This window comes from Rhodamnia argentea, chromosome 4, assembly GCF_020921035.1.
Source record: "Rhodamnia argentea isolate NSW1041297 chromosome 4, ASM2092103v1, whole genome shotgun sequence".
NCBI lineage: Eukaryota > Viridiplantae > Streptophyta > Magnoliopsida > Myrtales > Myrtaceae > Rhodamnia > Rhodamnia argentea.
In genome coordinates, this window is record NC_063153.1 from 24,095,153 (window position 1) to 24,114,642 (window position 19,490).

General features: G+C 38.7%; 1 protein-coding gene across 1 annotated transcript; it reads left to right on the forward strand.

The window, feature by feature from the left end:
* The first annotated feature begins 13,201 nt into the window (after positions 1–13,201).
* LOC115754930 (palmitoyl-acyl carrier protein thioesterase, chloroplastic-like) lies at positions 13,202–18,664 on the forward strand. Its single transcript, XM_030694120.2, has 7 exons — positions 13,202–13,644; positions 14,632–15,217; positions 15,396–15,529; positions 16,284–16,397; positions 16,777–16,948; positions 17,070–17,138; positions 18,156–18,664. Exons 2-7 carry the CDS (start codon positions 14,723–14,725, stop codon positions 18,423–18,425), a joined length of 1,254 nt encoding a protein of 417 aa, XP_030549980.1. The 5' UTR covers positions 13,202–13,644; positions 14,632–14,722; the 3' UTR covers positions 18,426–18,664.
* The last annotated feature ends 826 nt before the right edge of the window (positions 18,665–19,490 follow it).

Genomic DNA, 19,490 nt, shown 5'->3' on the forward strand with positions numbered 1-19,490 from the left:
TGATTGATGTGTGTCATAACACCTGGTGGATTGATTCTGCATCTATAATCCACATTTCAAATTCCTTGCGGGGTTTTCAAAATCACAGGAAATCAATGGGAAGTGAACAATACATTTATTTCGGAAACAAGATGCATTCGCATGTGGAAGCTATTGGGGCATGCAGATTACTTCTCAATAGTGACTTTGTTTTGAATTTGAAAAGGACCTTTTATGCACCAAGTTTCTCTAGAAATTTGATTTCTATTTCAAGACTATTACCATTTGGTTACTCCTTTAACTTTTCGGACTCAACCTTGAGTTTGTCATATAAATCTGAAATTGTTGGGAATGATATTCTGTCCGATGGTCTTTTTTGAATTAATTTACAAGACAATTCCTTTTATAACATGATGCATGTTCACGATAACGATAGTATAAAACGATGTGTTGTGAATGAAGATTCCTTTATGCTGTGGTATAAGAGATTGGGATATATCTCTATAGATAGAATTAAGCGATTAGTAAATGATGGAGTACTTGGTACTTTTGATTTTACTGATCATGATACTTGCGTGGACTGCATAAAGGGAAAGTAGATCAACAAGTCAAAGAAATGTGCCAAGAGGAGCTTGGAAGTATTAAAAATCATACATACGGATATTTGTTGTCGGGATATGGACTTACATGGTCAAAAATATTTCATCACCTTCATAGATGATTATTCGCGTTTTATGTATCTCTATTTGCTTCATAATAAACACAAAGCCTTAAATGTCTTTAAGATATTTAAAGTCGAAGTAGAGAAACAATGCAATAAGCAAATCAAAATCGTAAGATCGGACAGAGGTGGAGAATATTATGATAGATACACTGAAGATGGAAAGCACCTGGTCCATTTGCGAAGTTTTTTCAAGAACAAGGGATAATTGCCCAATACACCATGCCCGGGTCTCCGGATCAAAACAGTGTAGCAGAAAGAAGAAACCAAACTTTATTGGATATGGTGCGGAGTATGCTTAACAACTCCAAACTTCCTAAGTCCTTATAGATTGAAGCTCTTAAGACAACAATGTACATATTGAACCGAGTTCTGACCAAGACTGTCCCAAAGACGCCTTTTGAGTTATTCAAAGGTTGAAAATCGAGTTTACGACATTTGCACATTTGGGGATGCCTGTCTGAAGTAAGAGTCTACAATCCACAGGAAAAAAAGTTAGACCCAAGGACTATAAGTAGATATTTCATTGGATATGCCAAAAAGTCCAAGGGATACAGATTTTATTGTTCATCTCATACCACTAGATTCCTGGCGTCGAGAAACGCGAAGTTTCTTGAAAATGACTTGATTAGTAGGAGCGATCGATTTGGGGATCTTATTCCCGAGAAAGATCATTCAGATGCTCAACCTTCCACATCAAGTATTAAATTGCTTATTGTTCATAATGGCCCTCAAGTCCAACCATTTGTTGAACAACCAATCATTGAGACTCTACAACTCGTTGATATTGATCTAGTAGATCCAATTGTTCAGCAATTACCAAAAAATATTGAACAACCAATTCAACAATAAATTTCCCAGGAGAACGTTGATGCAACATTAAAAAGATCTACTAGAATGAAGAAATCAACAATTCCTAGTGACTACGTTGTGTATTTGCAAGAATCTGACTATAATATAGGAGCTGAGAATGATCCAGAAACGTTTTCACAAGCCATGAATTGTGATAATTCCGATTTATGGTACAATACCATAAAGGAAGAGATGAATTCTATGGCATCTAACGCAGTTTGGGATTTGGTTGAGTTGCCCAATGGTAAGAAGGTCATTGATTGTAAAATGGATCTTTAAAACTAAGAAGGACTCATTGGGTAACATTGAGAGATATAAAGCCGGATTCATTGCCAAGGGATTTACTCAAAAGGAGGGAATCGATTACATAGAGACTTTTTCTCCGGTATCTAAGAAAGATTATCTCCGTATCATTTTGGCATTAACTGCCCATTTTGATATGGAATTGAATCAAATGGATGTGAAAACAACGTTCCTCGATGGAGAGCTAGAGGAAGAGGTTAACATAAAATAACCAAAAGGATTCTCCTCTAATAATTGTGAGCATTTGGTGTGTAAGCTTAAAGAATCTATATTTTGCTTGAAACAAGCATCCCGCCAATAGTACTTAAGGTTTCATGGTGTCATCTCTTCATTTGGTTTTGTAGAGAATGTCATGGATCAATGTATATACCATAAGATCGGTGAAAGCAAAATTTGTTCCCTTGTGCTGTATGTGAAGGACATTTTACTTGCAACCAATGATAATGGGTTACTACATGAGGTGAAATAATTTCTTTTTAAGAATTTTGACATGAAGGATATGGGTGAGGCATCTTATGTCATTGGCATTAAGATCCATAGGGATAAAACTCGAGGCATTTTGGGACTGTCTCAAGAAACTTATATCAATAAAGTTTTAGAGAGATTTCGGATGAAAGATTGTTCATCGAGTATAACACCTATTGTGAAGGGTGATAGGTTCAATTTGAACCAATGCCCGAGGAACGAGTTAGAAAGGGAACAAATAAAATACATTCCATATGCTTCTGTTGTCGGAAGCTTGATGTATGCTCAAGTTTGCACTCGACCTAACATTACGTTCGCTGTGGGAATGTTGGGAAGATATCAGAGCAATCCAGGTATTGACCTTTGGAGAGCTACAAAGAATGGGATGATGTACCTTTAAGGTACAAACGATTACATGCTTATGTATATTCGAACCGACAACCTGGAGGTAGTTGGTTGTATGGATTCGGACTTTGCTAGTTGCGTTGATTCTCAAAAATCAATATCTGGATACATCTTTATGTTTGCTGGCGGAGCCGTATTATAGAGGAGTGCGAAGCGGACCTTAGCTGCTACTTCCACTATAGAGGCTGAGTTTGTTTCTTGTTTTGAGGCCACATCGTATGGTGTATGGTTGAAAAGTTTCATTTCAAGGCTTAGAGTTGTGGATTCCATTGCTAGGCCATTAAGGTTGTTTTGTGACAATTCAGCTGCAGTTTTCATGGTTAAAAATCACAAGAGTAGCAGTTGAAGCAAGCACATCGACATTAAGTATTTAGTCATAAGGAAACGTGTTAAGGAAAAGAAAGTAGTCATAAAACACATTAGCACTAAATTGATATTAGTTGATCCTTTAACTAAAGGCATGCCACCAATGAGATATAAGGATCATGTGGTTATGATGGGAATAAGTCCTATCATATAATTATTTTATTCTTATGGACGAATTTGTAAAACTCTTATTTATTTATGCCGTTTTTCTCAACTCTGGTGTACACAATCATTTATTCTGAGAAAAAATAGCCATCTTTGATCCGGAATAAACTTAAGATTTATTCATTAAGTAGACCTAGAGTAAACATAGGATTTATTAATTAAGTTATGTTATAACATATGGGCTGATTTAGATGATATAAGGTGCATTGTGATACACGGAAGATACTACTCGTTCTAAGATGACATATCGCTATGATTCATGTGCTTTGTCTTCAGCATGAAGTTTTTGTGAATTTAGTTCAATATTTTGTTTGATGAAATGTTGGGATCAAGTAGGAGAATGTTACAATATATTATAGATAATGTGATCCCATATTTGATTATTTCATTAACGTTTATTGACCGCATTAATTTGAGTGATAATTGTTCTCGCCCAAGAGTCACGACGCCCAAAAGTTATAATAACGTCTTGATGGACGACGTTATCCGAAGGGATATGAAGGGAAGAATATAAAAGGGTCGTCTAAGCCAAATCCTCTATCGTCAGTTTTTCATTCTAACGTACATTCGGAATGTACGTTTTCCGAGAGAATACACACCATCACACAGAGAGGGGAATTGGCTAGAAGCATCCATCGTTGACAGTTCAATGCTCCGCGACTTTCGATTTGTTAATCGTTTTCATCAATGGCTGGAGGTAAGTAAAGATTCCTTACGTTTCCGCATTCGGTTATAATTATACGTGATTTTGTTTGACAATGTATAATCGGACATTCAGCCTTTAGAATTTCTTACATCTACATGTTTTATTGGGACCTTTAAGCTCAGCGTAGGTTATAGTTAGACCTATCAAAATGAGTTATAAACCCATTTCGTATGGACTGAATTATCATATGGGTTAAATATATTCAACATATGGGTCATAAATGAATTTATAACTTACTTAGACCCAACCACATCTATAACTCTCTTTTCATTCCCTCTCGACACGCTCACTCTCTCCTAGTTTGGATATGAGTTTTCTTAGATTTGATTAAATATGTAAGTGTTTTAGGAATATGGGTCGGTTTAGGTATGAGTTGGATATGGATTGAATCTGATATGTGTAACTAGATTTGTATTACATGAAAATGGATCAAAACGGATAAAAATGAATCTATTTGGATTAGATCATTTTCAACTCGACTCACCTGTTTGATAGATCTAGCTATAGTCTCTAGCATTTGTATTCTTCTGTGACCTCAAGGTTATGGCCTTCCGATGTTTGCATCGGACCGAGCCTCTTAACATATCCACATGCCTCTAGGAGAATGCTTCTCTCATTCCAAACCAACGTTGCAAGAATCTAGCTTTACGCATGTGCAGCAGTGGAGCTGATTCAGTTGCAGAATATGAGGAAGAGCGAACTAGCGTCTTGGAATCAGCTTTGCCATGCAGATCAAGAACATATGCTTCAAGGACGTTATCGCGAGATTAATGAATGAAAACACAGCCCGACAAGTGTGAATTTCATCGGAAGGAACTATGACGGATCTCGCCAGCCATCTCCCACCATGCGCGATGGAGATGAGACTGGGATTTTTTGTTTATACTTCATCGGCTCGAATATTTCATTTATAGGGAGCTATGAATACAAAAATTGCTTGTAAGTTGTATCTTGTCTGGGTTTGTAGCAAGTGAGAGATTTTAGGCGCCATAATTAAATTTGTAGTAACTTACTCATTTGTCTCCTAGCTTTTTCCTTATGTATTTAACTATATATGGTATCGCGTATGTTGCATTCAATCTCTAGATAGAATAAAATTGGTCATATAAATAGGTTAATGGGCTACAAATTTCTTGATAATCCAAGGACACGGACATGGAGATTTTTGGCAATTTGGAGGCCCCTAAAATACCTTGCAAGCTCCATAGATGGGTTAAGTCAATGCCTTTGGCCTATGCAAGTGAAATGGTTGAGCTACTTTTTATTTAACGTGGGATCGCCATACTGTGGTCAGAATTTCATCGATTTAATAAATTACTTTGCTTCTCTTACCAGGCTCCTAAATTTCCACCGACAAAGCAAAGCCGACAAGATATAAACATATACATATATAAGACAAAGTAGAATTATAAAGGATTAATATCGTGAGAAATTTCAAACTAGACACTCGTGTTAGATTTACCTTTGGGGAATAAGGTTAGATAATTCTATTGCATGAAGAGAACATCATTAATGAAAAGGCAAAAGTACATTTGGAGTGCCTATATTTGTGTACAACATTCACTTTAGTACTAATAATTTTTTTCAAATCACTTAAGCGCTATTTTTTTTTAAAAAAATGGTTATTTCGATGCCAACTGCGGTGAGCTTCGCCAGAAATCCTACGCGGCATCCACGTGGCTAATCGGAGCTTCCAAGTTAGCAATAAAAAAAACAAAAAGTTAAAAACATTAAAAAAATTAAAAAAATTAAAAAAAAAAAAATCTGATGTAACAATGAGGGCTATGAGCCCTTGTCGCCGCCGCCCCCACCATCGCCCGCAACGGCCCGTGAGGTGGGGGGGGGAGGGGGGATTGGCCGAGGGGAGTCACTAAGCCCTGGCGACCCCTGCCGGGGCCTCACTAGGGTCGGTGAGGCCCGGCCGTTGCTAGCCTTGCAAAGCCACGATGAGATCGAGCCTCGCCATGGCGGGGTGCGGCCGGCCTCGCCTAGCTACGACCAAGCCTCTCCAAGCCGTCATTGGGCGCGGCCTTGGCGGGGGTCGCTAGGGCTCGGCAACCCCCATCGGCTATCCCCCACCCCTCGCCGCCGTAAACTCAATGTTCTTTTTTATTATTATTATTATTTTATTATTTTATAGGTTAGTTTTTGTTTAATTTTACTTTTTTTAAAAAAATAATTATTTTTAAGTCGAACAATTCACGTGGACGCCATGTGGGTTGATTTTTTTTAAAAAAATCGACACCTAACATTAAAAATTTAATAAAAAAATGCCACATGTACTGTTTGGACTGAATTAGCACTTAAATAATCATTTTTGTCCGAAATTGGCACTTCGGTGATCGTTTTTTTTTTCGATTTGGCATTTAAGTGATAAAAAAAAAATATTGATACTAAAGTGAGTGCCATACATAAATATTGACACTCATGCTGTACTTTTATCTTAATGAAATGGTCCGAAAACGCGGCTCAATAAGTGACGAGTCACCTTTTGAATGCTTGGATTCTTCCACAAAAGCATAAAGGACATATCAAACTGATGTAGCACCATGCGTCATCAGATCATTTTCTGGATGCAACCTTCATAATTCACCTGAAGGGAACAGGAAAGGAAACAAGAAGAGAACAGTGACGTCAGTGAGTCTCTGGGTACATGTCAGAGTAAAATCTTGTCGGTGCTTCTTGGGTCGGTAGGGCATTTGCCGACAGAAAAGAGTACGGAGGAACCGGTCTGATCAGAAGCTGAACTGCGATCCCTTGCAGGACGATGCAGTAAAAGGAATTCAGATTGTCAGCAAGAGGCAGAGGATGGCCCCACGAATGGCGATTTGATTGCTCCCAGGACGAGCTTTTCTACATTAGTGTTGTAAATCACACGACAAGTTGTTCAAGAACAAATTACTTGTGGGAACCCATATCTTTACACATGATGTTGTTAAAGGAGTTATCCAGTCATTTGGATCGGTTGACCTAATAACCAGCCCAAATAGATAACGATGCCCATTTCAAGCGATTGTCATTATTCCTCTCTATGTTGTTGGCTTGTTTGTTTAACCTCGATCTCTTGTGATGTTTGGATGCCCTATGCTTTTTTCATGCCAAAACGGGTTTGGCCAGGGTTGAGACTATACCTATCAAAATAGAGCACGAATTCATTTTTTAATTCATATATGATGGGTTAGGATACTATATGGGTTCATTGTATTCAATAAATGGGTCATAAATTGATTCAAATGTAATATAAGTTTTAAATAGATCGTAAATGAGTTGAAATGTGTCATTAATTATTTTATAATTTACTTAAATCCAACCCACCTTTAAAACTCTCTTTTCATTTTCTATCACCCTCATTGAATCTCGCCTCATTCATTCCGCACTATCACCTTAGTTTGGGTACGAGTTTTTCCAGATTTGATTTAGTATGGAAGTATTTTATAAATATGAGTCGGGTCGAAACTAGATTTGCATTGCAATAAACCGATCATAAACGAGTTAAATTCGATTTATTTGGATCAAATCATCTATGACCCGACCCCCCTGTTTGACGGGTCTAATTGGGACCTACCTCATTCACTATTGAAATGTTCAACTCAAGACGCCAATGAAGCACAAATTGCCTACTGGATAAATCCGTCACTGCGTCCTTATCGGGCGTGAGTTGGGAACCCAAGCCGACAAGACACATAAGCCCAGGCTCGACCTTTTCAAATTAACCTAGGTTTTACGAGACCAATAAAACCGAGGTTGGAAACCTGTGTCCTTCGACTTGCAAACCGAGTCTTTGGACGCCTCGATTGATCGGGATGCCCCAATGCTTGCTTGCTTGTATCGGCGTGTGTGGGATGTGGTCTTTATGTAGTTTTTACCAACACATTTGTATTTGGATAAGAAGAACTAACATGGCGTGTGTTGCGACATGAAGTTGATGAGTTTGGTCATTCACCAACCTCTACTTGTTTAGATCTCGAAACGATTTGAGTGATGATGATGTGCTGGGATCAACCGCTTTCTTCAAATAAATGGTCTTCCTCCTCATTCGGCGCACATGGGGAGCACATGCCCAGTTGCTCAAACTTGTTGAAAAGGTTTAATCTTCGTCACTGTTCATTCTCATCCATAGCCACCCTTGCAAGCATCATTTCATTTCTTAGAAAATTATCCAAAAAGCCCTAAACCTATTCTATGGTGGCCAATTCAGTCTTAAACCTACCGCTTTTGTCATTTTAGTTTTAAACCTTTTGTAATTTTGCCATTTCAGTCATAAATTTTTCAATTATTATACAAATCTAGTCCTAAACATTTTGATGATTTATCAATTTAGCCCTAAACTTTTCAACGATGTGTCAATATAGTCGTTTCGGTCAATTACCCAAACAGTAGGCTTATGACTCAATTGGAAAAATTTCAAAAGGTTTAAGACTAAATTGACACAATTGATAAGTTTAAGATTAAATTGGCAAATCAACAAATTATTTAAGACTACTTTTGTACAATTGAAAAATTCATGACTGAATTGGCCACCATATAATGAGTGTAGGACTTTTTGGGACAATGAACGCCGTTTCTCCGTCAAATCGCAGCTTTTGAACAAATCGAGATATCTTAGCTCTCAATGATGCAAGCCACTACATAATAACAAAACCCTATTTAGGCAAAGCAAAGAGGCCAGAGATGGACAATAACTACTAGTCCCATAAAATTCCTCGAACTCGTCACAAGTACAGTCGGTTTATACGTGAGAAGACGGTCGTACGCTTTGCAACAATTTTTTTGCGTACGCTGTCATTGGTTGTCGTTTTTTTCCCAGTATCTTGTTTGAAATTGGTGGCTTGAAGAACATGAAGAAACACCTCGGAAAAACCAACGTTGGGAGAACAGCCCACGTAGCAAAATCATGTCGGATCGCCCAAAGAAGTCTGGTTTCGTTTGTGAGCTAAGGGATTGCAATAATCTGGACGGTAGCTATTTTTAAGGAGTCCCACGAAGAAAATCGATCGCGGCGAACCAAGCGTGTGTTGTGTTGCATGGAAGTTCATGCAAATGGAACGGTTGAGCGACTTTTTATTTAATGTGGGATCTCCATACTGTGGTCAGAATTTCATCGATTTAATAAATTACTTTGCTTCTCTTACCAGGCTCCTGAATTTCCACCGACAAAGCAAGGCCGACAAGATATAAACATATACATATATAAGACAAAATAAAATTATAAAGGATTAGTATCGCGAGAAATTCCAAACTAGACACTCATGACAAATTTACCATCGATTAATTTTTGTTAAATTATTAAGTTAGATGATACGTGGTAGTTAACATGTGTACTAGTTTGGGATATTTCCCTTCCGTTTATCAAATGTGTATCGGTTTATAGTTTTTCATGATAGTGACCCAATTTAACGAAAACTAACGAATAGTAAATTTGTCACGTGTATACAAATTTTGATGGTCAAAAAATTAATTTTGGATAAATTTATCACATGCGTATCGGTTTGAAATTTTTCGTAGTACTAATCCAATTATAAAAAAATAATTTACACAAGGTTTTGGACATGGGTTTTGACTCACATGGCTTGTGCTGTTCTTGGACATGGACATGTGGATAATTGTAATCACGCACCTAACTCCTTTAAACGCACATGGCATAGATTATATATATCTAAAATATTAGACAAGTAGGGTTTTATTTAGAATTATTATTCTCCAAAAACTAGCTTGAGGAAAGTTGATATAGAAAAGAATGTTTCTTGACCTGTATTACTTAATACACTTGGAAAATGGATAAATTAAGCAGTTTTGGATATCAATCTCAAGAGCCTGCTTTTGTGTGTTGAATAAATAAATGGGTTATTAGTACAAAAAACCTTAAATTAATACACCTATGACAAATTTAACTTGAACTAATTTTCTGAATACTAAAAACTCCAAGCTGATATACCCGTGATAAATTTACCCCAAAATTAATTTTTTAACTATAAAAAATTCTCAAACTAGTACATTTGTGACCATTGTATACCCTGTTAGTTTGTATTAAATTAGGTTAATACCATGAAAATTTTTAAATTAGTACGCCTACGACAAATGGAGGTTAAAAATCTCAAACCAGTATACCCGTCAACCGCCACGTATCATCCAACTCAGCAAATTAATGGTAAAATTTAATGGAAACTAACAAAGGACAACATTGTCACAAGTGTACCGGTTTGAGGTTTTTCATGGTCAAAAAATTAATTTGGGGTAAATTTGTCACAGGTATACTAATTTGAGATTTTTTGTGATATTAATCCAAAATAAGACGGTACTTGAATTTTTATTCTACACCATCGGTGTTTATCTAAACTTAATTAACTATGATGTTATTATTATTATTATTATTATTATTATTATTATTATTTTGGTCGGTTGACGTTATTAGTTAGACAACCCCTTTTGCTCGATTTAAGAAAACCATGTGTTATAATGAAAATAAGTTCTTACCGTGAACACATTGAACATAGTTGTGTGAAAGATCTAGATTTCAATCGAGGCGGTCGATAATCAATTTCCTTCATCCTTGAAGGACACGTTTGACGATTAATGATGCGTCCGCCATCCCTCGTAGGATGATTCTACGATTCAAACATGACCGCACCAGTGTCGCGACAATTTCGATACAATTTGAATGAACCGATTAGACATAACTTCTTTGGTGGTCCAACTGCTTTAAATCTCCATGAGTGGTTCTCGTGCAAAAGTCAAGAGCCGATTTAGTTGCAGCTGCCGTCATCTCATCCTTGAAGTCACGACCTTTGCCCGCTTGCAGTAATTTTCAAAAGCAATGTCGTCTTATACTCGTCTGGAAGTCATTGCCAAACTCTGAGAATTCTTAAACCTGTTTTTCATATGTCGTCGTCTGTTTAGTCACCAAGTGTGGTTTTTTGACAATATATATATATATATATCTTGGCTCCTCGGTAAGAGACGAAAGTTATTTAATTTATTTTAGCAAAAAAAATTAAATTTATTTTTTTGGGTCGAATTTACTTAATTTATAATTAATAAAGTAGTTTTTGGGATCGTGATTGAGCAAATAATGGGAAACAAAAGAAGCATTGTGATTTGAACTTCTTTGGCCAGTTGTAGTCTATGCTTGTTCGATGCGGGAGGACATTTTGATGGAGCATTGTTCTCGAGCTTGTTCACAAATGACAAATGAATGACGAGGTAGGAATTCAAATTTTTTGTGATAGTAGAAAAATTATCAAAACAGTCACAAATCCATTATAATTGTGTTAATTTAGTTATAAACTTTTTTTTTGTCAATTGAGTCTTAAAGCTTTTGTAATTATGCCAATCAGTCCACTTTGTGGCCGGTGTTGATGTGGCGTCGCCAACGCCGACGTGGACATTTTTAAATAATATTTTAATAATTTTTTGCTTTTATTTTTATTTTTTGTCTCTTTTTTTTTTCTTTCCTAAACCTAAATCTACTACTATTGTGGCCGGTGAGGGCTTCGCAGCCCCGGCCCGGCCTTGCGGGGCCTCGGTCCGGCTGAGCAAGGGCAGCCTCGTCTACCCCCAATGAAGGTGGCCTTGCTCATGGCTCGCCTCGCCAATCCCGCCACAAGGCCATGGCCGCCTCTGACCGTGGCCAGCAAGGCCCCGGTGAGGTGGCCACGGCCATGCTTCGTGAGAGTTTCGTGAGGCACAATTACAATATGTTTAAGATTGTTTTGGTAACTACTCACATGATAATTTATGTTTTTTTAGTTGTGTAGCTTTTAATTTCTGGTAAATGGTAAATAATATGAATAACTGAAGATCTCAAAAATTTCTCACACTCCAATTGTGTTTATTTTTGTCATTGCTATGTAAAAGAGTTCCATGGAAGCCCGGTTATGAAGACCTGATTTCATCGATCATTATCGAATAATAAATAAAATCACAATATTATTTGAGATAATTACGTGACGATTTCTTTTATTAAATTTCTTGCTTTTTGAAAATATTGGATTTAAATCTTTCTCGATTTTACGAAGATTTCCATTTTCAAAAAGATATGCCAAACGTTTAGATATAATTCCTTTCTCTGCTTATAGTCTTATATAAGTCTTTTTACCAAGTTCTCTTTAAGTTGGCACATGTAAATTATTATAACCTCGTTAGTAAGGAAAAAAAACTCTGGCGAGTAGGATTAAGACTCGATCCATAAAGTCGGAATTGATCGGTGAAATGAATAGATTTTTCTTATTAGTTTGTTTATATTCTATTTTACAAGCTGCATTGTGTGCAGGTTGCGAAACCTTGCTTCATCACCCTTGCAGTCCCATCCCTAACCCCGTGTGGAGGTTTTGACCAAAAACAAAAAGCCCTAAGAAGGTGGCATATAATGAGATCTCAAGCGGACGGACGGAGGACATGCCTATTTTTACCAAAAACAAACGTAATCTCCGTTTAAAATCGAAATAACAAAAAATAGATGTGACAATATCTCTCATTAGATTTTGGGAGTAATAATAGTAATTAGTAGACAACCCAATATAAACCCCCATGCCCTTTTCCAAAAAAAAAAAATAAATCAACTTATATAAATGGAAAATGACATAAATGGTTTTTTTAAAGCATTGGTCTAATGTTCAATATCGTCTCCAAAATTTTAATTTGTTTAACGTTATCCGTGAAATATTGATGAATGTTGAATGTAATTCTTCAATTTGTTCAAATGACAAATCAAGTAAGTTTGATGATATGGAAATGTGTTTGAGTTGACTATTAAAATGATGAGGCAACACATCCATCTTTCTGTCCATGTCCTTTACAAAATGCCAAAAAAGAAAAAGAAAAAGAAAAAGGTAGGGCTCCAAATAACCCCATTCCTCGACATTAGCAGTTACTTCTTCTCTCTCAAAATCGGATCTTCTAGACGAATTGCTTCGGGCCTCGTGGATGGAGATGAGACGATGAGCCGAGCTCGATGTCGGAGGTGATTCGGACATCAAGGGGTCACGGAGGGCGCGCCACCCGAAACATGCTTTGTCGGTAAAAACGTCGGATTCGTGAAAAACGACATTGAGCATCTTCATATAGTTTAGGAATTAAAAGCATAGGATGGACATTATACGTCGGGCCGAAGTTTATCCTGAAATGTAAAAGAGACAAATGGAAGGGAATAAAACGCAAGATAAAAACTTTGAAAGAGAGGCGGGAGGGGCCAAGGTGCGAGGGAGAGGGATGGCTATAAATGCTTAAAAGCCGCTCAACAGCCATTTCACATCCACTCCCAATTTGCTGGCCACTCAATCCCATCTCTCTCTCTCTCTCTCTCTCTCTCTCTCTAGATCTTCATCTTTTTGGGCTTCGGCTAAATCTAAACCCCCCCAAAAAATTTGAAGGAAAAGCCTCCGAATTCCGAAACAGCAACGGAGACGATGGGGGGAGAGAGAGATTTGAAAAAGCAGAGAGGAAACAGAGAGCTGTGAGGCGGAGGAGAGAGAAAGCCAAGAGCGAGACAGAGAGGAGGAATCGATTCGCTCTAGAAGTAACGGCAAAAAACAGAGACGGGAGGAGGGCATCCTCCATTTTTGTCTCTCTCTTTCAGATCTGACGAGACCCTCTAGCCCCCCTGCGCTTCCCTCGTCCCCCCTCGCATTCTGGGTTCTCTCGTTTCGTCCTTCTTTCGCATTCGCTGAGCTTGGTCGAGATCGAGGTACGATCTCTCTCTCTCTCTCGCTCTCTCTCTCCTTTTTCGGGTTTTCTTTCGTCGCGTTTTGTGTTTTCATTTGGAGCGCTTGGCCGCTCGGGAACCTGAGGTGTGGAGATAGCATTGCGATTTCGTTGACCGCTCATTGGAATCAGCGAACTTCGCTTTCGTTTGTTTCCTTCCTCTCTCTCCCTCCCTCCCTCCTGTTCGTGTTCAGTGTGGAGATGGATGATGTGGCGCTGAGGGCGCGCCTTCTTCTTCGCTCCGTTTCTTCGGTTTTATCACCGCCTGAATCTGGCATTTTTGTTTTGTTTTTGTTTTGTGAGGTCGTATATTACTTCAGGCACGAAGACTCCTAATTCCTAAGTTAGTTTTCCAGGTTTTAAGGCCAGATCTACTCGTCTCAGCATTGTTATTATTTTCCTGTGGTCGTATCTCTGAAGGTGTCTGTAATGTGTTCAAATTTTTTCGCTTTCTTCTACTTCGTTGATGCGTGGATTCTATTTTTGCATTTTGTTGGCACAGTTTTGTAATGGGCACAAGTGTGAGGTATCAGCAGCAATTTGTCTGCGTTTTACGTTGTTGTCGTTTGCTAAGAGTGAGCGTGCTTCCTGTGGAAGCATAGAAGATGAGATTCTTAGAAGATGTATGTCTGTAATTGCGGAAGGTTTACAATTGAGCAGGGTTTTTTCTTAGTCTCTAAAAAAAAGCTGTTTCTAAGGGAATTTGGTCGAACTGTTCTAACCCACAATGCCGAATGATTTGTTGGCGTTAGTCTCAGTACATTACCCCATTCTCAAGCCAGAAATTACTGCCTTTTCTAGTGGTTTTCATTTTAATTCTGATACCGGAATTTCACCTACAGATTGAATTGACTGTGTCTCTCTCTTTCATACAATGTGCACGGTTGGGACCATCACTTGATTTATCACTATTCGTTTTGTCAAATTGTCGTAAATTGTAATGGTGATGGCTTTTTGAACTGTCTTGCAGCGGAACAATGTCTCCTTATGATACCTTCTGTTGAGGATTAGCTTCATTGGCCCCGATAAATTATTGTACTCGTGTGACGTATACTGTCATCATGGTTGCTACAGCTGCAACTTCTGCTTTCTTCACAGTTCCTTCGCCAGATTCCATTGCCAACACCACCAGACTGGGGAATGGGGCGGCAAGTGTGGGGCCAATGAAGTCGAAATCTGCTTCCGAGGGTTTGCAGGTGAAGGCCAATGCACAAGCCCCTCCCAAGATAAATGGTAGCTCCGTCGGTTTGAGAAAATTTCCCGACATTGTGAAGACCGAGGATGAGACACCAACACCTCCCCCAAGGACCATTATTAACCAGTTGCCTGACTGGAGCATGCTTCTCGCCGCTATCACAACCATCTTCTTGGCAGCAGAAAAGCAATGGACGATGCTTGATTGGAAACCAAGACGACCAGATATGCTAACGGATCCATTTGGTCTAGGGAGAATAGTTCAAGATGGTCTTGTGTTCAGGCAGAATTTTTCTATCAGATCTTATGAGATAGGTGCTGATAGGACGGCATCTATAGAGACTCTAATGAATCACTTACAGGTATGGACCTAATAGACAACCTGAAATAGTAAGTTAGGATCTTCAGTTCATTTACTTGTGCAGGCCAACAAGCATGTTTGTTTGTTTGTGTTTTTTTTTTTTTCTTTTTTGTAAGTAAAGCTACTATTTGGCAGTTTGCTATGTCTTTCGCTTGAGACTTATTTATCCTTTCCTCCAGGAGACAGCTCTTAACCATGTTAAGACCGCTGGACTTCTTGTTGATGGCTTTGGTTCTACCCCAGAGATGAGTAAAAGAAACCTGATCTGGGTTGTTACTAAAATGCAGATTTTGGTAGATCGATATCCCAGCTGGTAAGCAAGATATCTACAACAAAAAAATGGAAGATGCATTCTTGGCTTGGTTTTTTGATGCATTTCGTAACTCATGATATCCTTGTTGCTAAGGGTTGATCTTTTACTACGTTTTTTTGGCCTTGAGAATATGTAAGTGACAGTGTGCTATAACGTACATTTAGCCTAAGCTAGTAGTGATGATTAACCATGAACAACTGCCTCCATGTAATGGAGGTATGTTTTGGCACATCGCACGTGAATGGGGAATTAGCTTACCATTCAGTGCTCTTTTAAGGTATAAACTATACTGTGGCTTTCATGACGTGAAGCCAATTTGGTAGTCTTGACGTTAAAAGGTGCTTTTGGATCTTGAATGTTCACACCGGCAAGATTGCAAAATTTAGGGGTTAGTTTGTGACATGTGCTAGTATGTATCCTACATGGTTTTAGATTTCCATCCTTTCCTATTACCTATAACTTATAGTTTTGCACAAGCTTGCATCTCTCTAAAGTCTATATACACCTGATCATTCTGTTGTAAATGTTGAATTTTTGAAGTTTGGCGACCTTCCAGAAGATAGTCTCGTATGTAGTATTAGGAGGCCCATGACCACCATATTGTTTTTGGCAAGTAAAGACTTGTACCATCGGTGTTGATTGTTGTAACCAAGAATCACGGGTTCTATGTGATGCATGAGAAGGTTCGATGTGAAGTGATTTTTGGGTTAATATGAGCAAATGACAACTTATTGCATATTTATATTGCTTGCAGGGGAGATGTCGTTCAAGTAGATACATGGGTTTGTGGGTCTGGAAAGAATGGCATGCGGCGAGATTGGCATGTTCGTGATGTGAAAACGGGAGAGACTCTTACAAGAGCCTCCAGGTATGAATTTCTGGAATAAATACAATTTGAGTTGGCCTTTTAAATGACTCGAGTTTCCATAATTGATGGAAAAAAGCCTGTTAAATTATAAATTAATTTCAGCATTCTCTACTTAGATTCTCTCACAACAGGCTTCATGACTCCATAATTTTTGTTTTCTTTTTTGCTCTTTTAGCATAGATGTTTCCTTTTCACATCATGCTTTCAAATTGGTCTTTGTAATCAATATTTATTTGAGAGACATACACAACAATTGAACAGATAAGCAATTAATGTTTTTGCTTCTCCGCTGAGGAATTTGATTTGTACCGTTGGTTGTGTAACAATGGGACAATAACACGTGCATCTTTTGGTGCATGGCTGGATTTGATATCCGCAGTGTGTGGGTGATGATGAATAAACATACAAGGAGATTATCAAAAATTCCAGAAGAAGTCCGGAGAGAAATAGAACCTCATTTTCTGGGCTCTCCTCCTGTGGTAGCTGAGGACAGTAGGAAGTTACCAAAGCTGGATGAGTGCATTGCAGATTTCGTCCGATCAGGTTTAACTGTAAGTTCACATCTTCTCTGTAGATATTAACTGTAAGTACGCATCTTCTTTATAGATTTACTGGCAAAATCATGTTCAAAAGTGTTAAAGATGTCTTCATTCTCGTATTTACTGCATGCAGCCTCGGTGGAATGATTTAGATGTCAACCAGCATGTCAACAATGTGAAGTACATAGGCTGGATTCTTGAGGTATTACTTAAAGCGTAATAAGCCCCTATTTTGCCCCATCTCTCCTGTCTCTCCTTTTGTCTTGTTGTCTCAATAATAGTCAATGCATGTTATCTTAGTGTACTGTCTGTCCTAAAAAAAATTAGCGTACTATCTGCACTCAAATACGGATAAGGATAAAGTTTAACTACCATCTGCTTTGCTGTACAAATAGATTAATGGGGATTGGTTCTGTCATCAATAACTTGATAGTGGAGGTGCGCAACATATCTGTATGCATAGCTGTCCATGTTTCAGTTTGTATCACCATTTTTGTTGCACTTACATTTGGTTGACAATTAAAAAGGTTATCTGGGGCTCGTATTTGACACATGATTAGGCAGCTTTTGATTGCTAGGCACATGGGGCTTCCACAGATGTTCCTGAGAAAAATAATTTTTTAGGTAATCAGGGAGAAGTGCCTTCAAGGATGCATCTCCTGGAAGCTACCCTTCTTTCTCAAAAGTGAAAGATAGAAAAGGATTAAGTGCCAATATCAACAAAAACCCCCAAATTGATGCCTGTGTGATATTTACCCTAAATTATGGTAAATTTGAGATTTTTTGGAAGGTAAATGTGACATGGGTATATCGGTTTGAGATTTTTTTCGATATAGTTTGGTGTAAGTGTGACACGAATGCATAAGTTTGGAGTAAATGTGGCACTGGTGTACCAGTTCGAGAGCTTTTGAGACACAAAAGTTAGTTTGTGATAAATGTGGCACGGATGTACCAAATTTGGGGTTTTTGGTGGTATTAACTCAAGGATTAAAGAACTTCTCTTACATCAGCTCAGCGTTGGTGGCATATTTATCTACCAAGTTAGTGCCACGGGGTCGTATTTCAAAGCATTCCATTTCGCCTGTTGCTAATTTTGTTCTTTCAGAGATTTTGTTTTTTGCTGCAATTGTTGACTATGAAATGCATGTCTCGTGCAATAATCTGTTGATGGGAGATTTACTCGTGTCATTTAATGACGGGTTCATGGCGCTAATCACAGAGTGCTCCACTGCCCATTTTGGAGACTCATGAGCTCTCTGCCATAACCTTGGAGTACCGGAGGGAATGTGGGAGGGACAGCGTGCTGCAGTCCCTGACTACTCTTTCTGGCAATGGGATCGATGACCATGAAAACTCTGCTGAAGTCGAATGCCAGCACTTGCTTCGGCTCGAAACTGGGGCTGAAATTGTGAGGGCCAGGACTGACTGGAGGCCAAAACCTGCCAATAACCCAGAAATGGCGGGTGAAGTATCAGCAGAAAGCGCTTGATGTCTGCTTTCAGGTCTCTCCTGAGCTAGCCAGTAGTTCGCTGCCTATATTGCCCCGTGTAGAAAATCTTGCTCGTGCTCATGCCCACGTCTTCAGATCTATTTCTTTCTTCTTTACATATATATATGCCCTGATTTGTCTTCTGGAGGGAAGAAAAGATTGGACAATACTGTAATCCCAACTGTAATTAGCTTTGCTCGCCTCCATATGTTTATTCTACTCTCTCAACCTTCATGCAAGCTCCTTGAACATTTGTGTCAAAATGCCGGGGGAGTACATCCGATTCCCGATATGTCGTCATTGTCATTTTCTTGCTTGGGCAAGCAGATGTGTCCTTATGTTGCCGTGTAAATTGAAGAACCACTCTTGTTTGAGACCCGGAACTGAAGTGATGGAGTTAGCTCAATGGGCTTAGAATGGTGGCTTGAACATTCTTAGGTGAGTCTTAAGCTAGGTGATGAGATCCTCTAGACTATGCGTGTGTAGGTGCGCGCTTGCACTGATAATGTATGCATAACACAGTTATTATCCGATAGTGGGGTCAAAAACATGCGAAATTCGCCAACTTAAAAGCTGTATGTTGCTTCTAGAAATTCGACACACCCTCCGGTTTTGGCTTCAATTGAGATTAACTCTGTAGATCACTTACACTACCTGGCCGAGCCTTTCAGCGATTGTGGCACAATTCACCGGCGGTGTAGCTGCATGGTCAAATATTCACGTACATCGACAGTTGTCATTTGGATGTGGACCGGCGGACCCCGGTCTATGTCCACTGCTCAATCAAGTAGGACACATTCATCTCAGGAGCACATCAACCAAGTCAATGATCCTTTTCGTGAATGTCCATGTACACCTCAGATGTACATTAGTTCAACATATGCACATTGGTCGTAATCTATAGTCGCTAGAAATGCTGCCTGCTTCCCATAAAAACCCCTTTCAATCTACTCCTCCCCGGGCGAATGCGTAACCTAGATTCTTCCCTCCAAAGCGTAGCTAAATTCCCAGCGTAAGCATATGAGGTCTAAAGTCCCGTGAGCATTTTGGGATGATTGCCTGAAT